Source organism: Salvelinus namaycush, chromosome 26 (assembly GCF_016432855.1).
Source record: "Salvelinus namaycush isolate Seneca chromosome 26, SaNama_1.0, whole genome shotgun sequence".
NCBI classification, from domain to species: Eukaryota; Metazoa; Chordata; class Actinopteri; order Salmoniformes; family Salmonidae; genus Salvelinus; species Salvelinus namaycush.
In genome coordinates, this window is record NC_052332.1 from 42477223 (window position 1) to 42497892 (window position 20670).

The 20670-nt window shown below is 46.5% G+C and overlaps 1 protein-coding gene across 1 annotated transcript in view; it reads right to left on the bottom strand.

Annotated features, from left to right (window-relative positions):
• LOC120021173 (tripartite motif-containing protein 2-like) overlaps positions 1–20670 on the bottom strand; it is a 44112-nt gene that overhangs the window by 7979 nt on the left and 15463 nt on the right. The window contains exons 4-7 of the mRNA XM_038964811.1: positions 16157–16308; positions 11606–11786; positions 10630–10731; positions 6245–6370 (exon numbers count right to left, since the gene is read on the bottom strand). Of these exons, the coding sequence (XP_038820739.1) occupies positions 6245–6370; positions 10630–10731; positions 11606–11786; positions 16157–16308 (561 nt within the window). The remainder of the gene's footprint in view (positions 1–6244; positions 6371–10629; positions 10732–11605; positions 11787–16156; positions 16309–20670) is intronic.

Here is a 20670-nt window from a genome sequence, read left to right on the forward strand (position 1 = left end):
TGGGAATGGAAGATGGGGAAGTGTAATCAGAGGGTGAGGGATGGAGGGGAAGATGCGTGATGCGGAGTGGGATGGAGTTGAGAGGAGGCAAGGACGAGGGAGAGATACAGAGAGCGGGTGTGTATCCTGTCTGTACTACCTGTCAGTCCAGGTGTGTATCCTGTCTGTACTACCTGTCAGTCCAGGTTGTGTATCCTGTCTTTGGACTACCTGGTCCAGGTCCCATGGTGGTGTGTATCCTGTTTGTACTACCTGTCAGTCCAGGTGTTGTATCTAGTCTGTAGACCTGTCAGTCCAGGGTTGTGTATCCTGTATCCTACCTGTCAGTCCATGGTGTGTATCCTGTATCTGTACTACCTGTCAGGTCCAGGTGTGTATCCTGTTTGTACTACCTGTCGGACCAGGTGTGTACCCTGTTTGTACTACCTGTCAGTCCAGGTGTGTATCCTGTCTGTACTACCTGTCAGTCCAGGTGGTGTATCCTGTATCCTACCTGTCAGTCCAGGTGTGTATCCTGTTTGTACTACCTGTCAGTCCAGGTGTGTATCCTGTTGTACTACCTGTCAGTCCAGGTGTGTATCCTGTTTGTACTACCTGTCAGTCCAGGTGTGTATCCTGTATGTACTACCTGTCAGTCCAGGTGTGTATCCTGTCTTACTACCTGTCAGTCCAGGTGTGTATCCTGTCTGTACTACCTGTCAGTCCAGGTGTGATCCTGTCTGTACTACCTGTCAGTCCAGGTGTGTATCCTGTCTGTACTACCTGTCAGTCCAGGTGTGTATCCTGTCTGTACTACCTGTCAGTCCAGGTGTGTATCCTGTCTGTACCTACCTGTCAGTCCAGGTGTGTATCCTGTTTGTACTACCTGTCAGTCCAGGTGTGTATCCTGTTGTACTACCTGTCAGTCCAGGTGTGTATCCTGTTGTACTACCTGTCAGTCCAGGTGTGTATCCTGTTTGTATCTACCTGTCAGTCCAGGTGTGTATCCTGTCTGTACTACCTGTCAGTCCAGGTGTGTATCCTGTATCCTACCTGTCAGTCCAGGTGTGTATCCTGTCTGTACTACCTGTCAGTCCAGGTGTGTATCCTGTTTGTACTAGCCCTGTCAGTACCAGGTGTGTATCCTGTCTGTACTACCTGTCAGTCCAGGTGTGTATCCTGTCTGTACTACCTGTCAGTCCAGGTGTGTATCCTGTTATCCTACCTGTCAGTCCAGGTGTGTATCCTGTTTGTACTACCTGTCAGTCCAGGTGTGTATCCTGTCTGTACTACCTGTCAGTCCAGGTGTGTATCCTGTTTGTACTACCTGTCAGTCCAGGTGTGTATCCTGTATGTACTACCTGTCAGTCCAGGTGTGTATCCTGTTTGTACTACCTGTCAGTCCAGGTGTGTATCCTGTCTGTACTACCTGTCAGTCCAGGTGTGTATCCTGTTTGTACTACCTGTCAGTCCAGGTGTGTATCCTGTCTGTACTACCTGTCAGTCCAGGTGTGTATCTTGTCTGTACTACCTGTCAGTCCAGGTGTGTATCCTGTTTGTACTACCTGTCAGTCCAGGTGTGTATCCTGTTTGTACTACCTGTCAGTCCAGGTGTGTATCCTGTCTGTACTACCTGTCAGTCCAGGTGTGTATCCTGTTTGTACTACCTGTCAGTCCAGGTGTGTATCCTGTCTGTACTACCTGTCAGTCCAGGTGTGTATCCTGTCTTGTACTACCTGTCAGTCCAGGTGTGTATCCTGTTTGTACTACCTGTCAGTCCAATTGTGTATCCTGTCTGTACTACCTGTCAGTCCAGGTGTGTATCCTGTCTTTACTACCTGTCGGACCAGGTGTGTATCCTGTCTGTACCACCTGTCAGTCCAGGTGTGTATCCTGTCTGTACTACCTGTCAGTCCAGGTGTGTATCCTGTCTGTACTACCTGTCGGACCAGGTGTGTATCCTGTCTGTACTACCTGTCTGTCCAGGTGTGTATCCTGTCTGTACTACCTGTCAGTCCAGGTGTGTATCCTGTATCCTACCTGTCAGTCCAGGTGTGTATCCTGTCTGTACTACCTGTCAGTCCAGGTGTGTATCCTGTCTGTACTACCTGTCGGACCAGGTGTGTATCCTGTTTGTACTACCTGTCAGTCCAGGTGTGTATCCTGTCTGTACTACCTGTCAGTCCAGGTGTGTATCCTGTCTGTACTACCTGTCAGTCCAGGTGTGTATCCTGTCTGTACTACCTGTCAGTCCAGGTGTGTATCCTGTATCCTACCTGTCAGTCCAGGTGTGTATCCTGTCTGTACTACCTGTCAGTCCAGGTGTGTATCCTGTCTGTACTACCTGTCAGTCCAGGTGTGTATTCTGTATCCTACCTGTCAGTCCAGGTGTGTATCCTGTTTGTACTACCTGTCAGTCCAGGTGTGTATCCTGTTTGTACTACCTGTCAGTCCAGGTGTGTATTCTGTATCCTACCTGTCAGTCCAGGTGTGTATCCTGTTTGTACTACCTGTCAGTCCAGGTGTGTATCCTGTATTCTACCTGTCAGTCCAGGTGTATATCCTGTTTGTACTACCTGTCAGTCCAGGTGTGTATCCTGTTTGTACTACCTGTCAGTCCAGGTGTGTATTCTGTATCCTACCTGTCAGTCCAGGTGTATATCCTGTTTGTACTACCTGTCAGTCCAGGTGTGTATCCTGTTTGTACTACCTGTCAGTCCAGGTGTGTATCCTGTTTGTACTACCTGTCAGTCCAGGTGTGTATCCTGTCTGTACTACCTGTCAGTCCAGGTGTATATCCTGTCTGTACTACCTGTCAGTCCAGGTGTGTATCCTGTCTGTACTACCTGTCAGTCCAGGTGTGTATCCTGTATCCTACCTGTCAGTCCAGGTGTGTATCCTGTCTGTACTACCTGTCAGTCCAGGTGTGTATCCTGTCTGTACCACCTGTCAGTCCAGGTGTGTATCCTGTTTGTACTACCTGTCAGTCCAGGTGTGTATCCTGTTTGTACTACCTGTCGGACCAGGTGTGTATCCTGTTTGTACTACCTGTCAGTCCAGGTGTGTATCCTGTCTGTACTACCTGTCAGTCCAGGTGTGTATCCTGTATCCTACCTGTCAGTCCAGGTGTGTATCCTGTCTGTACTACCTGTCAGTCCAGGTGTGTATCCTGTTTGTACTACCTGTCGGACCAGGTGTGTATCCTGTTTGTACTACCTGTCAGTCCAGGTGTGTATCCTGTCTGTACTACCTGTCAGTCCAGGTGTGTATCCTGTATCCTACCTGTCAGTCCAGGTGTGTATCCTGTTTGTACTACCTGTCAGTCCAGGTGTGTATCCTGTTTGTACTACCTGTCAGTCCAGGTGTGTATCCTGTTTGTACTACCTGTCAGTCCAGGTGTGTATCCTGTATCCTACCTGTCAGTCCAGGTGTGTATCCTGTCTGTACTACCTGTCAGTCCAGGTGTGTATCCTGTCTGTACTACCTGTCAGTCCAGGTGTGTATCCTGTTTGTACTACCTGTCAGTCCAGGTGTGTATCCTGTCTGTACTAACTGTCAGTCCAGGTGTGTATCTTGTCTGTACCACCTGTCAGTCCAGGTGTGTATCCTGTTTGTACTACCTGTCAGTCCAGGTGTGTATCCTGTTTGTACTACCTGTCAGTCCAGGTGTGTATCCTGTCTGTACTACCTGTCAGTCCAGGTGTGTATCCTGTTTGTACTACCTGTCAGTCCAGGTGTGTATCCTGTCTGTACTACCTGTCAGTCCAGGTGTGTATCCTGTTTGTACTACCTGTCAGTCCAGGTGTGTATCCTGTCTGTACTACCTGTCAGTCCAGGTGTGTATCCTGTTTGTACTACCTGTCAGTCCAGGTGTGTATCCTGTCTGTACTACCTGTCAGTCCAGGTGTGTATCCTGTCTGTACTACCTGTCAGTCCAGGTGTGTATCCTGTTTGTACTACCTGTCAGTCCAGGTGTGTATCCTGTCTGTACTACCTGTCAGTCCAGGTGTGTATCCTGTTTGTACTACCTGTCAGTCCAGGTGTGTATCCTGTTTGTACTACCTGTCAGTCCAGGTGTGTATCCTGTCTGTACTACCTGTCAGTCCAGGTGTGTATCCTGTTTGTACTACCTGTCAGTCCAATTGTGTATCCTGTCTGTACTACCTGTCAGTCCAGGTGTGTATCCTGTCTTTACTACCTGTCGGACCAGGTGTGTATCCTGTCTGTACCACCTGTCAGTCCAGGTGTGTATCCTGTCTGTACTACCTGTCAGTCCAGGTGTGTATCCTGTCTGTACTACCTGTCGGACCAGGTGTGTATCCTGTCTGTACTACCTGTCTGTCCAGGTGTGTATCCTGTCTGTACTACCTGTCAGTCCAGGTGTGTATCCTGTATCCTACCTGTCAGTCCAGGTGTGTATCCTGTCTGTACTACCTGTCAGTCCAGGTGTGTATCCTGTCTGTACTACCTGTCGGACCAGGTGTGTATCCTGTTTGTACTACCTGTCAGTCCAGGTGTGTATCCTGTCTGTACTACCTGTCAGTCCAGGTGTGTATCCTGTCTGTACTACCTGTCAGTCCAGGTGTGTATCCTGTCTGTACTACCTGTCAGTCCAGGTGTGTATCCTGTATCCTACCTGTCAGTCCAGGTGTGTATCCTGTCTGTACTACCTGTCAGTCCAGGTGTGTATCCTGTCTGTACTACCTGTCAGTCCAGGTGTGTATCCTGTCTGTACTACCTGTCAGTCCAGGTGTGTATCCTGTCTGTACTACCTGTCAGTCCAGGTGTGTATCCTGTCTGTACTACCTGTCAGTCCAGGTGTGTATCCTGTCTGTACTACCTGTCAGTCCAGGTGTGTATCCTGTCTGTACTACCTGTCAGTCCAGGTGTGTATCCTGTCTGTACTACCTGTCAGTCCAGGTGTGTATCCTGTCTGTACTACCTGTCAGTCCAGGTGTGTATCCTGTCTGTACTACCTGTCAGTCCAGGTGTGTATCCTGTCTGTACTACCTGTCAGTCCAGGTGTGTATCCTGTCTGTACTACCTGTCGTACCAGGTGTGTATCCTGTATCCTACCTGTCAGTCCAGGTGTGTATCCTGTATCCTACCTGTCGGTCCAGGTGTGTATCCTGTATCCTACCTGTCAGTCCAGGTGTGTATCCTGTTTGTACTACCTGTCAGTCCAGGTGTGTATCCTGTCTGTACTACCTGTCAGACCAGGTGTGTATCCTGTCTGTACTACCTGTCAGTCCAGGTGTGTATCCTGTCTGTACTACCTGTCAGTCCAGGTGTGTATCCTGTCTGTACTACCTGTCAGACCAGGTGTGTATCCTGTCTGTACTACCTGTCAGTCCAGGTGTGTATCCTGTCTGTACTACCTGTCAGTCCAGGTGTGTATCCTGTCTGTACTACCTGTCAGTCCAGGTGTGTATCCTGTCTGTACTACCTGTCAGTCCAGGTGTGTATCCTGTCTGTACTACCTGTCAGACCAGGTGTGTATCCTGTCTGTACTACCTGTCAGTCCAGGTGTGTATCCTGTCTGTACTACCTGTCAGTCCAGGTGTGTATCCTGTTTGTACTACCTGTCAGTCCAGGTGTGTATCCTGTTTGTACTACCTGTCAGTCCAGGTGTGTATCCTGTCTGTACTACCTGTCAGACCAGGTGTGTATCCTGTCTGTACTACCTGTCAGTCCAGGTGTGTATCCTGTCTGTACTACCTGTCAGACCAGGTGTGTATCTTGTCTGTACTACCTGTCAGTCCAGGTGTGTATCCTGTTTGTACTACCTGTCAGTCCAGGTGTGTATCCTGTCTGTACTACCTGTCAGACCAGGTGTGTATCCTGTCTGTACTACCTGTCAGTCCAGGTGTGTATCCTGTCTGTACTACCTGTCAGTCCAGGTGTGTATCCTGTTTGTACTACCTGTCAGTCCAGGTGTGTATCCTGTCTGTACTACCTGTCAGTCCAGGTGTGTATCCTGTTTGTACTACCTGTCAGTCCAGGTGTGTATCCTGTCTGTACTACCTGTCAGTCCAGGTGTGTATCCTGTCTGTACTACCTGTCAGTCCAGGTGTGTATCCTGTCTGTACTACCTGTCAGTCCAGGTGTGTATCCTGTCTGTACTACCTGTCAGACCAGGTGTGTATCCTGTCTGTACTACCTGTCAGTCCAGGTGTGTATCCTGTCTGTACTACCTGTCAGACCAGGTGTGTATCCTGTCTGTACTACCTGTCAGTCCAGGTGTGTATCCTGTATCCTACCTGACAGTCCAGGTGTGTATCCTGTATCCTACCTGACAGTCCAGGTGTGCGTTCTGGTGAGGCTGTTCAGGGAAGTCGTGACGGGCCATGGCAGAAACCCGCTCACTCATCTGTTTTTGCACCATCAGTACCTAACAACACAACAACAGGAAAAAAATGCTGCATTATTTATGGGTGGGAATTACCGGTTTTGAGGTGGTAAATATGAGTTGGGTGCGATCACGTTTTGAATCTGGTTCTTATGGAAAAAACACATGTAAGGGGGGGATATCAAATCAAATTTATGTATATAGCCCTTCTTACATCAGCTGATATCTCAAAGTGCTGTACAGAAACCCAGCCTAAAACCCCAAACAATGCAGGTGTAGAAGCACGGTGGCTAGGAAAAACTCCCTAGAAAGGCCCAAACCTAGGAAGAAACCTAGAGAGGAACCAGGCTATGAGGGGTGGCCAGTCCTCTTCTGGCTGTGCCGGGTGAAGATTATAACAGAACATGGCCAAGATGTTCAAATGTTCATAAATGACCAGCATGGTCAAATAATAATAATCACAGTAGTTGTCGAGGGTGCAACAAGTCAGCACCTCAGGAGTAAATGTCAGTTGGCTTTTCATAGCCGATCATTGAGAGTATCTCTACCGCTCCTGCTGTCTCTAGAGAGTTGAAAACAGCAGGTCTGGGACAGGTAGCACGTCCGGTGAACAGGTCAGGGTTGCATAGCCACAGGCAGAACAGTTGAAACTGGAGCAGCAGCATGACCAGGTGGACTGGGGACAGCAAGGAGTCATCATGCCCGGTTGTCCTGAGGCAGAAATACCACTCAACATGGAGGTCATTGGAGGCTTGTGATTGGTTTGCTCTTTTTTTTGCCCATAAAAAGTACACCCAGAACTACTTACAGTTCCAGTATCAAACAGAAGATGCATCAATGATTAGTATTTCGAACGGTCATAAACAATAACTGCTGAAGATGCCCGCCGTGCTCGCGGGATTTTTTGTTTGTTGACAAATGACGTCATAGAGGTGTAAGAGGGGAAACTCGGAGTTCAGGGACAGATAGACGAGTTAACCGCTAAGTAATTACCAGTTGGAGAGGCGTTCAAGTGGATTTTATTCCCGAGTCGTAATCTGGTACTTATGAAATGACGTGATGTTGTGAACGCGTCTCAATTTGAGGTCCTACACACTAAGAAAATAGGGTTCCTCAAAGGGTTCTTTGGGAAGGGAGATGGTGGGAGCAATGTGGAACAATATAGAACCATCACCCAGCGGTCTGAGGCACTGCATCTCAGTGCAAGAGGCGTCACTGCAGTACCTGGTTCGAATCCAGGCTGCATCACATCCGGCCGTGATTGGGAGTCCCATAGGGCGATGCACAATTGGACCAGCGTCGTCCGGGTTGGGACGGGGTAGGCCGTCATTGTAAATAAAATGTTGTTCTTAACCGATTTGCCTAGTTAAATTAAAGGTTAAATAAAAAATAAATAAATACTATATCATTCAATGAACCCTCTGAGCCTTTCGATGGCTCTTTGCAATTCACAAAACGGTTCTTTCCTCTCTTTGTGTAAATCTCTTTTAGTGATAATTAAAATGTAGTGGAGGTTGATCATTAGAACATGAGGGGGCGTGGTTGGTGATAATTAAAATGTAGTGGAGGTTGATCATTAGAACATGAGGGGGCGTGGTTTGTGATAATTAAAATGTAGTGGAGGCGGAGCATTAGAACATGAGGGGGCGTGGTTGGTGATAATTAAAATGTAGTGGAGGTTGATCATTAGAACATGAGGGGGCGTGGTTTGTGATAATTAAAATGTAGTGGAGGCGGAGCATTAGAACATGAGGGGGCGTGGTTGGTGATAATTAAAATGTAGTGGAGGTTGATCATTAGAACATGAGGGGGCGTGGTTGGTGATAATTAAAATGTAGTGGAGGCGGAGCATTAGAACATGAGGGGGCGTGGTTGGTGATAATTAAAATGTAGTGGAGGCGGAGCATTAGAACATGAGGGGGCGTGGTTGGTGATAATTAAAATGTAGTGGAGGCGGAGCATTAGAACATGAGGGGGCGTGGTTGGTGATAATTAAAATGTAGTGGAGGCGGAGCATTAGAACATGAGGGGGCGTGGTTGGTGATAATTAAAATGTAGTGGAGGCGGAGCATTAGAACATGAGGGGGCGTGGTTGGTGATAATTAAAATGTAGAGGAGGCGGATCATTAGAACATGAGGGGGCGTGGTTTGTGATAATTAAAATGTAGTGGAGGCGGATCATTAGAACATGAGGGGGCGTGGTTTGTGATAATTAAAACGTAGTGGAGGTGGATCATTAGAACATGAGGGGGCGTGGTTTGTGATAATTAAAACGTAGTGGAGGCGGATCATTAGAACATGAGGGGGCGTGGTTTGTGATAATTAAAACGTAGTGGAGGCGGATCATTAGAACATGAGGGGGCGTGGTTTGTGATAATTAAAATGTAGTGGAGGCGGATCATTAGAACATGAGGGGGCGTGGTTTGTGATAATTAAAACGTAGTGGAGGCGGATCATTAGAACATGAGGGGGCGTGGTTTGTGTTACCTTGAGTGAGAGTCCTTCCAGTTGATCAATGTGTTGTGTGATGCTGTTACATATTATATGTGAATATGGTCAGTGTCTTGAGGAAGACTCACGTTTGGCCGTGGACCAATAGAGAACGGTTGACTAAGTCAGTAGTTTCTCTCCTCAGCTGTTCCAGAGCCAGTTCACTTGATTCAACTTGTCAATTAAAGGGGAAAATCCACTCAAAAACTATCTTTTGGTATTTTTGTCATTCGTCCATGATGCATTTTACATCATCACGATGATGTGGCTGGTGACACTTTGCTTCTTGAAAACTTGACTGCTGACATGCAAAACATTTTGGGTCTATCAACATTTGACTAATGAAAAACATACCAAAATATAATGTTTAAGTGGTTTCCCTTTAAAACAGTAATAACAGCTAAAAATAATTTGTAACAATATAATATGGCTGACCAGAATAAAATAACCTGTATGGTTCTTCAAAAGGATCTATAAAGAACCTTTAGGACTGAGAAAGGTTCTTTATAGAACCATTCTCCATCAAGGTTCTATAAAGAACCATACAAGATGGTTCTAAATAGCCCCCAAAAGGGTTGTAACCATAGCAGAACCCTTTTTTTGTGTTATATAGAACCTTTTTTTAAATTAGTTCTTTATAGCACCATACAGGTTCTATTTAGAACCTTCTGATTGTGGTTCTTTATAGAACCTTCAGAAAAGGTTCTATATTTAACTAGGCAAGTCAGTTAAGAACAAATTCTTATTTAGAATGACGGCCTACACCGGGCCAAACCCGGACGACAATGGGGCCAATTGTGAGCCGCCCTATGGTTTTGTGATACAGCCTGGATTCGAACCAGGGTGTCTGTAGTGACGCCTCAAGCACTGCGATGCAGTGCCTTAGACCGCTGCGCCACTAGGGAGTATTTAGTGCACTACTTTATACAGGGAATAGGGAGCTATTTAGAATGCATCCCTTGGACTGTGTTTTAGCTGCAACAGTGTAAAGTAGTGCTGTTTTAACAATGGTATTATGACCTTATATGTACAACCAGGTACCATTTACGGTGTAACGTTGTGCTTATACCGGTGTAATAACACTAATTACTTGAGCAATACATTTGTAATAACATATAATATGATAGTTATTGCTCTGTAAGGGCCTAGTCCTGGAGTTAATGGTTAACCAGTCCACTAACCTCTGTGGCACTGCCGTGGCTCAGGGCCTAGTCATGGAGTTAGTGGTTAACCAGTCCACTAACCTCTGTGGCGCTGCCGTGGCTCAGGGCCTAGTCATGGAGTTAGTGGTTAACCAGTCCACTAACCTCTGTGGCACTGCCGTGGCTCAGGGCCTAGTCATGGAGTTAATGGTTAACCAGTCCACTAACCTCTGTGGCGCTGCCGTGGCTCAGGGCCTAGTCATGGAGTTAATGGTTAACCAGTCCACTAACCTCTGTGGCACTGCCGTGGCTCAGGGCCTAGTCATGGAGTTAGTGGTTAACCAGTCTACTAACCTCTGTGGCACTGTCGTGGCTCAGGGCCTAGTCATGGAGTTAGTGGTTAACCAGTCTACTAACCTCTGTGGCACTGTCGTGGCTCAGGGCCTAGTCATGGAGTTAGTGGTTAACCAGTCTACTAACCTCTGTGGCACTGCCGTGGCTCAGGGCCTAGTCATGGAGTTAGTGGTTAACCAGTCCACTAACCTCTGTGGCACTGCCGTGGCTCAGGGCCTAGTCATGGAGTTAATGGTTAACCAGTCCACTAACCTCTGTGGCACTGCCGTGGCTCAGGGCCTAGTCATGGAGTTAATGGTTAACCAGTCCACTAACCTCTGTGGCACTGCCGTGGCTCAGGGCCTGTTCAGTAAAATTACAGCTGCTCTGGATGTGGTCCTTCCCCTGGAGGAGAGAGGAGAGCTGGGCCTGCAGCACCTGGAGACAGTGAGGAGAGAGGATGGAGAGATGGTTAGTGACAGGGAGGAGAGAGGATGGAGAGATGGCTAGAGACAGGGAGGAGAGAGGATGGAGAGATGGTTAGAGACAGGGAGGAGAGAGGATGGAGAGATGGTTAGAGACAGGGAGGAGAGAGGATGGAGAGATGGTTAGAGACAGGGAGGAGAGAGGATGGAGAAATGGTTAGAGACAGGGAGGAGAGAGGATGGAGAGATGGTTAGACAGGGAGGAGAGAGGATGGAGAGATGGTTAGACAGGGAGGAGAGAGGATGGAGAGATGGTTAGACAGGGAGGAGAGAGGATGGAGAGATGGTTAGACAGGGAGGAGAGAGGATGGAGAGATGGTTAGACAGGGAGGAGAGAGGATGGAGAGATGGTTAGACAGGGAGGAGAGGTTTGAATTTGGCATTACTGCTATCAGCCCATAGAAATGCATAGAATAACATATTAATACATGTAAACACAGATAGTCAAGCCCAAAAAACGATCTAATGGAAGGGGGTGTGTCTAGCTTTAAGGGGTGGGTCTAGCCTAAAGGAGGTGTGTCTGACCCATAGTGGGTGTGTCTGGCCCAGAGAGGGTGTGTCTGTAGCCTAGAGGGGGGGGTCTGACCCACAGTGGGTGTGTCTGGCCCGGAGAGGGTGTGTCTGTAGCCTAGAGGGGGTGTGTCTAGCCTAAAGGGGGGGGGGGTGACCCATAGTGGGTGTGTCTGGCCCAGAGAGAGTGTGTCTAGCTTTAAGGGGTGTGTCTGACCCAGAGAGAGTGTGTCTAGCTTTAAGGGGTGTGTCTGGCCCAGAGAGAGTGTGTCTGTAGCCTAGAGGGGGTGTGTCTAGCTTTAAGGGGTGTGTCTGACCTTCTGCTTGGCGCCGTATATGTTCTCCAGGTCATTGATGAGGGCTGTCTTCCTGAGCTGTAGCGCCCTCTCCAGCTCCTCGAAGTTACTGCTGATCTCAGTCACCGCCTCGTTCTTCCTGTCTGTCAGCTGCTTGGAGATCTCCCCTACCAGCTCTATAGCTGCTGTTAGCTGGGGCAGTCTAAAGGGAGGGAGAGAGGAGGGAGGAGGAGGGTGGAGGAGAAAATAGAAAGGAGAGAGGAGGAGGAAAGAGGAGAGAGGAGGGAGGAGGAGAAAAAAGAAAGGAGGGAGAGTGGAGGGAGGGAGGAGAGATGAGGAGAGGAAAGAGAAGGGAGGAGGAGGGGAGGAGGAGAGAGGAGAGAGGAGGAGGGTGGAGGAGAAAATAGAAAGGAGGGAGGAGGAGGAAAGAGGAGAGAGGAGGGAGGAGGAGAAAAAAGAAAGGAGGGAGAGTGGAGGGAGGGAGGAGAGAGGAGAGGAAAGAGAAGGGAGGAGGAGGAGAGAAAGGAGGGGAGGAGGAGGAGAGAGGTGGAGGAGAAAGGAGGAGAGGAGAGAGGAGGAGAGAGATTGCAGTGCATTGCAGGTGAGAATCCAATGTTCCTTCTTCTGACCTCCTCCAGCTTTGATAGGGAGGTGAGGAATGGAGGAAATGATGAAGCAAGAGTTTGATGTCTAATAAAGACACAGCCCTCAACTGAGCATATAGCTATATCTGAGTATATAGGTATATCTGAGTATATAGGTATATCTGAGTATATAGGTATATCTGAGCATATAGCTATATCTGAGTATATAGGTATATCTGAGTATATAGGTATATCTGAGTATATAGGTATATCTGAATATATAGTTTATAGGTATATCTGAGAATATAGGTATATCTGAGTATATAAGTATATCTGAGTATATAGTTTATAGGGATATCTGCCTATATAGGTATATCTGAGTATATAGGTATATCTGAATATATAGTTTACAGGTATATCTGAGAATATAGGTATATCTGAGTATATAGGTATATCTGAATATATAGTTTATAGGTATATCTGAGAATATAGGTATATCTGAATATATAGTTTATAGGTATATCTGAGAATATAGGTATATCTGAGTATATAAGTATATCTGAGTATATAGTTTATAGGTATATCTGCGTATATAGGTATATCTGAGTATATAAGTATATCTGAGTATATAGTATGTAGGTATATCGGAGTATATAGTATTTAGGTATTTCTGAGTATATAGGTATATCTGAGTATATAGTACATAGGTATATCTGAGTAAATAGTATGTAGGTATATCTGAGTATATAGGTATATCTGCGTATATAGGTATATCTGAGTATATAGGTATATCTGAGTATATAGTATGTAGGTATATCTGAGTATATAGGTATATCTGAGTATATGGTATTTAGGTGTTTCTGAGTATATAGGTATATCTGAGTATATAGGGATATCTGAGTATATAGGTATATCTGAGTATATAGTATGTAGGTATATCTGAGTATATAGGTATATCTGAGTATATGGTATTTAGGTGTTTCTGAGTATATAGGTATATCTGAGTATATAGTACATAGGTATATCTGAGTATATAGGTATATCTGAGTATATAGGTATATCTGAGTATATAGATATATCTGAGTATATAGTATTTAGGTATATCTGAGTATATAGTACATAGGTATATCTGAGTATATAGGTATATCTGAGTATATAGGTATATCTGAGAATATAGGTATATCTGAGTATATAGGTATATCTGAGTATACCTAAGTATATAGGTATATCTGAGTATATCTGAGTATATAGGTATATCTGAGTATATAGATATATCTGAGTATATTGTATATATGTATATCTGAGTATATAGTTTATAGGTATATCTGCGTATATAGGTATATCTGAGCATATAGGTATATCTGAGTATATAGTTTATAGGTATATCTGAGAATATAGGTATATCTGAGTATATAGTTTATAGGGATATCTGCGTATAATGGTATATCTGAGTATATAGGTATATCTGAGTATATAGTATGTAGGTATATCTGAGTATATAGGTATATCTGAGTATATAGTATTTATATATTTCTGAGTATATAGGTATATCTGAGTATATAGGTATATCTGAGTATATAGTACATAGGTATATCTGAGTATATAGGTATATCTGAGTATATAGGTATATCTGAGTATATAGGTATATCTGAGTATATAGTACATAGGTATATCTGAGTATATAGTACATAGGTATATCTGAGTATATAGGTATATTTGAGTATATAGGTATATCTGAGTATATAGGTATATCTGAGTATATAGTATATAGGTTTATCTGAGTATATAGCTATATCTGAGTATATAGGTATATCTGAGTATATAGTATATAGGTTTATCTGAGTATATAGCTATATCTGAGTTAATGTTTGGGTTAAGGCTAGAGTCAGAGTTAAGGTCAGGGTCAGAGTTAAGGTCAGGGTCAGAGTTAAGGTCAGGGTCAGAGTTAAGGTCAGAGTCAGAGTTAAGGTTAGAGTCAGAGTTAAGGTCAGGGTCAGAGTTAAGGTTAGAGTCAGAGTTAAGGTTAGAGTCAGAGTTAAGGTTAGAGTCAGAGTTAAGGTTAGAGTCAGAGTTAAGGTTAGGGTCAGAGTTAAGGTCAGGGTCAGAGTTAAGGTCAGGGTCAGAGTTAAGGTCAGGGTCAGAGTTAAGATCAGGGTCAGAGTTAAGGTCAGGGTCAGAGTTAAGGTCAGGGTCAGAGTTAAGGTCAGAGTCAGAGTTAAGGTCAGAGTCAGAGTTAAGGTTAGAGTCAGAGTTAAGGTCAGGGTCAGAGTTAAGGTCAGGGTCAGAGTTAAGGCTAGGGTCAGAGTTAAGTTCAGGGTCAGAGTTAAGGCTAGGGTCAGAGTTAAGGTCAGGGTCAGAGTTAAGGTCAGGGTCAGAGTTAAGGCTAGAGTCAGAGTTAAGGTCAGGGTCAGAGTTAAGGTCAGGGTCAGAGTTAAGGTCAGGGTCAGAGTTAAGGTCAGGGTCAGAGTTAAGGCTAGTAGGGGAATGTTTTGAGTCACAAAATGGTCAGCTCCTTGTATTACTTAGGCCTACCTACGCCGGTGTTGAACGGTGTTGGCCTGCAATGGTCATGTGACCATGTGACATCACATCTAAACATAGCACCACCTTGAGTTTGAAAAACGGAATTGGCACTTGGATTGGATTCGTTGCTATGGTCAGATGATATGAAAATGGAGCTCTTTGGCCACGTGCCAGTAGAGGGTTTGGAATAGGAAAACAGAAGCATATGCAGAAAAGGACCTCATACCTACTGTAAAATATGGTGGTGGATCGTTCATGTTATGGGGCTATTTTGCTTCCTCTGGTTCTGGGGCCCTTCTGGTAAGATAATGAATCTGACATAACAGTTTTTTTTTTAAAGTTCCGAACCCTCCTTGGTTTGAATGGTGTCAGCTATTTTTTTATCTTGTATTCTTTTCAACTTAACCACATGAATTGGGGTATTTAGAGTACTATATAGGTAGAAGAACATGGAACAGAACAAGGCTATGTCAATAACTACATTTTGACAAAAATGCAGACAGACCCTTATAGTCCCAAGCTCTCGAACAATACATCTCATGGATGCAGCTGTTTATGTCAAATTGTTGCGTATTCCACGTTTAGCCCTGGTTGTCCTAAAAATAAAATGGTAAAACTTCAATGTGAGGGCAGAGCAAGCAGATTAATAACAGTATTGAATGTCAGCTTTGCTGTGGGAAAACTGGTTGCAATGGAGTTAAGGTCAACGATATCATGAATTTGACCCAGTAATACCAGGATATCGAGGCTGTATCACATCTGGTTCGATTCCAGGCTGTATCACATCCGGCCGTGATTGGGAGTCCCATAAGGCGGCGCCCAATTGGCCCAGCGTCGTCCGGGTTTGGCCCGGGGTAGGCAGTCATTGTAAATAAGAATTTGTTCTTAACTGACTTGCCTAGTTAAATAAAGGTTCAATTTAAAAAACAATTCAAACATAAACCTGTTTCCCTCTGCCAGGAGGCTGACACTTGGCCACAAGTGGATCTTCCAGCAAGACGATAATCCCAAGCACACATAAACATCCACAAAGAAATTGGTTAATTGGCCACAAAATCAAGATTTTGCAATGGCCATCTGTCTCTGGACTTGAACCCCATTTGAAAACCTGTGATTTGAGTGGAAGAAGGCAGTCCATAACCACAGATGAAGGATATCAAGGATCTGGAGAGATTCTGTATGGAGGAACGGTCTAAGATCCCTCCCAATGTGTTCTCCAATCTCATAATTTGTATTTATTTTTTAAGTCTCAAGTGTTGTAATCCTGGATTTCCCTTGTAAATCAGGGTTAGTTAGGGTCAAGTTGAGGGTCAGGGTTAGTTAGGGTCAAGTTGAGGGTCAGGGTTAGAGTTAGGGTCAAGTTGAGGGTCAGGGTTAGAGTTAGGGTCAAGTTGAGGGTCAGGTTTGGTTAGGGTCAAGTTGAAGGTCAGGGTTAGAGTTAGGGTCAGGGTTAGAGTGAGCGTACCTATTGCGTATGGCGTCTAGCTGTGTCTTTAATTGTGTTTTGTGCTGCTCCAGGACATCCCTCAGAGGGACGGTCACATGCTCTCTGTGCTCTCCCTTTGTACACTCCAGACACATTGCGGTCTCACACGACTCGCAGTAGAACTCCATTACCTGCAGGGGGAGACAAACACCACATTGCACCATTGTGTCCCAAGCACTTTAACAGGTCCTGAACAGTCATTCTGATTCCCATGTAAAATAGCCTTTTCAACTACCAAAACATCACCAATAACATTTTTGTTCCCCGCTATAAAAATGCTCAGAATTTGAGCAAATAAATATTTTCTCCCATGTCAAACTACCAGGAAGTCTGAAAAGACAGATGATGAGTGGTACGGAGAACTCACCTAGCGGTTCTGTGAAAATGCCTACGTCAAGCAACCTACGTCAAGCAACCTACGTCAAGCAACCTACGTCAAGCAACCTACGTGAAGCAACCTACGTGAAGCAACCTACGTCAAGCAATCTACGTCAAGCAACCTACGTCAAGCAATCTACGTCAAGCAACCTACGTCAAGCAACCTACGTCAAGCAACCTACGTGAAGCAACCTATGTGAAGCAACCTACGTCAAGCAACCTACGTCAAGCAACCTACGTGAAGCAACCTACATCAAGCAACCTACGTCAAGCAACCTACGTCAAGCAATCTACGTCAAGCAACCTACGTCAGCGTTGCATCTCAAACAAATGTGCTGTTACGCAAAGAAACTCAAACAACATTGAACATTACATGCAACATCCAATCCTGTCATGGGTTTCACAAAACAATATGTGAATTGTCAGCAACGTTTTATCAAGCTAGCTAGCTAGTTCATCTTGGACAATTTTAGTACGAAAATGGACAGGGATGAATTCTGGGTACACTTCATACATTAAATATATTGACTGACAGACCATTTGTCGTTCATACAGCGTTGACTATCAATTATGAGAAGAAGTTCGGCACGTAATCTTCTGTGCGGCATGTCTCTTGATGTCATGACATCACAACTGCGTCTGAGTTTTGGGCAACCCTTCCCCTGCGCGTGTTCTATACTGGCTGAAGACCTGGCTAGCCAGTAACTAGCTAACCCCAGACACGGGTGAAAGAGGAAACCGATAAGAATCTTTCCCTAAAGGCTACTAGGTTTGATCTGCTCCGAGCAGGCGGAGCAAATGTCTGTAACTCGCATACCTGCTTAAAAAAACCTTTGCTTGGAAAATGAGGAAAAAAAGGAAATATTACACTTTGTCCCTCTTGAGACGCCGTAGCAACAACATAGCCAGTATACACTTCCTCAAAATAGTCCAAATTCATCTAAGATAAATCAAGAAATTTGTAATTAAGTTTCAATTTTGCGTGTTTTACTTTCTGTTTTATTCACTGGCTTCAAAAAGCTGAAAATACAATAGTTTTCCTCATGGAAAATATATTTTACCGCAGTTTAGATGGTATAATGATTCTCTACACTACGCTTGCTCGTTTGTAACAATCTAAAATTAGGCGAACTATAAGAATTTTAGTAACCATGAAATGGCAGAGTGATTTCTGCATAGTGCACCTTTAAATTAGGTTATTAAATTAGGAGTTTAAGACGTTACCGTTGGTGTGTTCAAATGAGAGTAATTTTGTGATGTCACAAAATGTCCTTAATAATTGCGCCTCTTTAAGTAAAGTGTTTGGGTAGGGGACGAGCAACTTTATGATCAAACTTTATCAGTGTAGAAGCAACAGCCATTTTCCATAGTTTGGTCATAGTACAGGGATCTGGTTTCATCCAAATATCATCAAATGTTCCAGTATAATATTTTACAGGTCCCACTTCCTGTCACGTTCCTGACCTTATTTCCTTGGTTTAGTCTCTGTTTAGTTGGTCAGGACGTGAGCTGGGTGGGTGTAGTCTATGTTTTGTGTTTCTATGTTGGGTTTGTTGTTTGGCCTAATATGGTTCTCAATCAGAGGCAGGTGTTTTGCATTGTCTCTGATTGGGAACCATATTAAGGTAGCCTGTTTGCACTGTTGGTTTGTGGGTGATTGTTTCCTGTCTTTGTGTTCTGCACCAGATAGGACTGTTTTCGGGTTTCACATTTATTGTTTTGTAGCTTGTAGTGTTCACGTTCTTATTCTTTATTAAACATGTTGAACACTAGCCGCGCTGCGTTTTGGTCCTCTCCTTCATCCCAGGAAGAAAGCCGTTACAGAATCACCCACCACAAAAGGACCAAGCAGCGTGGTAACGGGCAGCAACAGCAGCAGCAGCAGCGGCCGAAATCTCAGGACTCCTGGAAATGGGCGGAGATTTTAAACGGAGAAGGACCCTGGGCACAGGCTGGGGAATATCGTCGCCCCAAAGCTGAGCTGGAGGGAGCGAAAGCTGAGCGGCGGCGATATGAGGAGGCAGCACGGCAGCGCGACAGGTACGAGAGGCAGCCCCAGAATTTTTTTTTGGGGGGGGGGGGGGGGGCACACGGGGAGTGTGGCTAAGCCAGGTAGCAGACCTGAGCTCACTCCTCGTGCTTATTATAAGCAGCGCGTTACTGGTCAGGCACCGTGTTATGCGGTTAAGCGCACGGTGTCGCCAGTGCGTGCCCATAGCCCGGTGCGCTATAGGGCAGCCCCCCGAAAGTGTCATGTGAGTGTGGGCATCCAGCCAGGGCGTAGTGTGCCTGCTTCGGTCCAGGGTATCCTGCGCCGGCTCTGCGTGCTGTGTCTCCGGGGCGCTGGGAGGGTGCAGTGCGTCCTATGCCTGCGCTCCGCTCGTGCCGGGCAAATGTGGGAGTGGAGTCTAAATTAGAGGTGCATGTAGTAGGCACTAGATCTCCAGTGCTCACCCACAGCCCGGTTCAACCTGCGCCTGCACTCTGGAGGGTCCGGGCTAGAGTAGTATTCCAGCCTGGGGGAGTGGTGCCAAGGCTGCGCACCAGAGCTCCAGTGCTCCCCACAGCCCGGTCCTTCAGGTGCCTCCTCCTAACACCAAGTCTCTTGTAGGTCTCCCCAGCCTGGTGGGTCCTGTGGCAGCCCCACGCACCAGGCTGTCTCTCCGTCTCCTCCCTATAGGTGTGCCCGTCTGCGCTGCCCGTCTGCCCAGCGCCGCCTGCGCTGCCCGTCTGCCCAGCGCAGTCAGAGCCGCCCGTCTGTCCTGAGCCGTCAGAGCCGCCCGTCTGTCCTGAGCCGTCACAGCCGCCCGTCTGTCCTGAGTCGCTAGAGCCGCCCGTCTGTCCTGAGCCGCTAGAGCCGTCCGTCAGTCAGGAGCCGCTAGAGCCGTCCGTCAGTCAGGAGCCGCCAGAACCGCACGCCAGACAGGAGCTGCCAGAGCCGCCCGCCAGACAGGAGCTGCCAGAGCCGCCCGCCAGCCAGGAGCTGCCAGAGCCGCCCGCCAGACAGGAGCTGCCAGAGCCGCCCGCCAGCCAGGAGCTGCCAGAGCCGTCAGCCAGCCAGGAGCTGCCAGAGCCATCAGCCAGCCAGGACCTGCCAGAGCCGTCAGTCAGCCAGGACCTGCCAGAGCCGCCAGCCAGCCAGGACCTGCCAGAGCCGCCAGCCAGCCAGGACCTGCCAGAGCCGCCAGCCAGCCAGGACCTGCCAGAGCCGCCAGCCAGCAAGGACCTGCCAGAGCCGCCAGCCAGCCAGGATCTGCCAGAGCTGTCATTCAGCCGGGACCTGCCAGAGTCGTCAGTCAGCCGGGAGCTGCCTGTCACGCCGGCGATGCCGGAATTGCTCCTCAGTCCGGAGCTGCCCCTCTGTCCAGAGGCGCCCCTCTGTCCAGAGGTTATTTTGGGGATATTTTGGTGGGTCGTCATTAGGAGGAGGCCACGGAAGCGGGGATTAACTATGGTGGAGTCGGGGCCACGTCCAGCGCCAGAGCCGCCACCGTGGAGAGACGCCCACCCAGACCCTCCCCTATAGGTTCAGGTTTTGCGGCCGGAGTCCGCACCACGTTCCTGACCTTATTTCCTTGGTTTAGTCTTTGTTTAGTTGGTCAGGACGTGAGCTGGGTGGGTGTAGTCTATGTTTTGTGTTTCTATGTTGGGTTTGTTGTTTGGCCTAATATGGTTCTCAATCAGAGGCAGGTGTTTTGCATTGTCTCTGATTGGGAACCATATTAAGGTAGCCTGTTTGCACTGTTGGTTTGTGGGTGATTGTTTCCTGTCTTTGTGTTCTGCACCAGATAGGACTGTTTTCGGTTTTCACATGTATTGTTTTGTAGCTTGTAGTGTTCACGTTATTATCTTTATTAAATCATGTTGAACACTAGCCGCGCTGCGTTTTGGTCCTCTCCTTCATCCCAGGAAGAAAGCCGTTACACTTCCAATCATGGAAGACTTGATTTTGACTGTGTGGAACCTTTAAGACGTTATACTGGGGTCAGACATACTCATCATGATAATACAATATAATACATTACACCCGCATCATAATGCATTACACCCGCATCATAATGCATTACACCCGCAGCATAATGCATTACACCCGCAGCATAATGCATTACACCCGC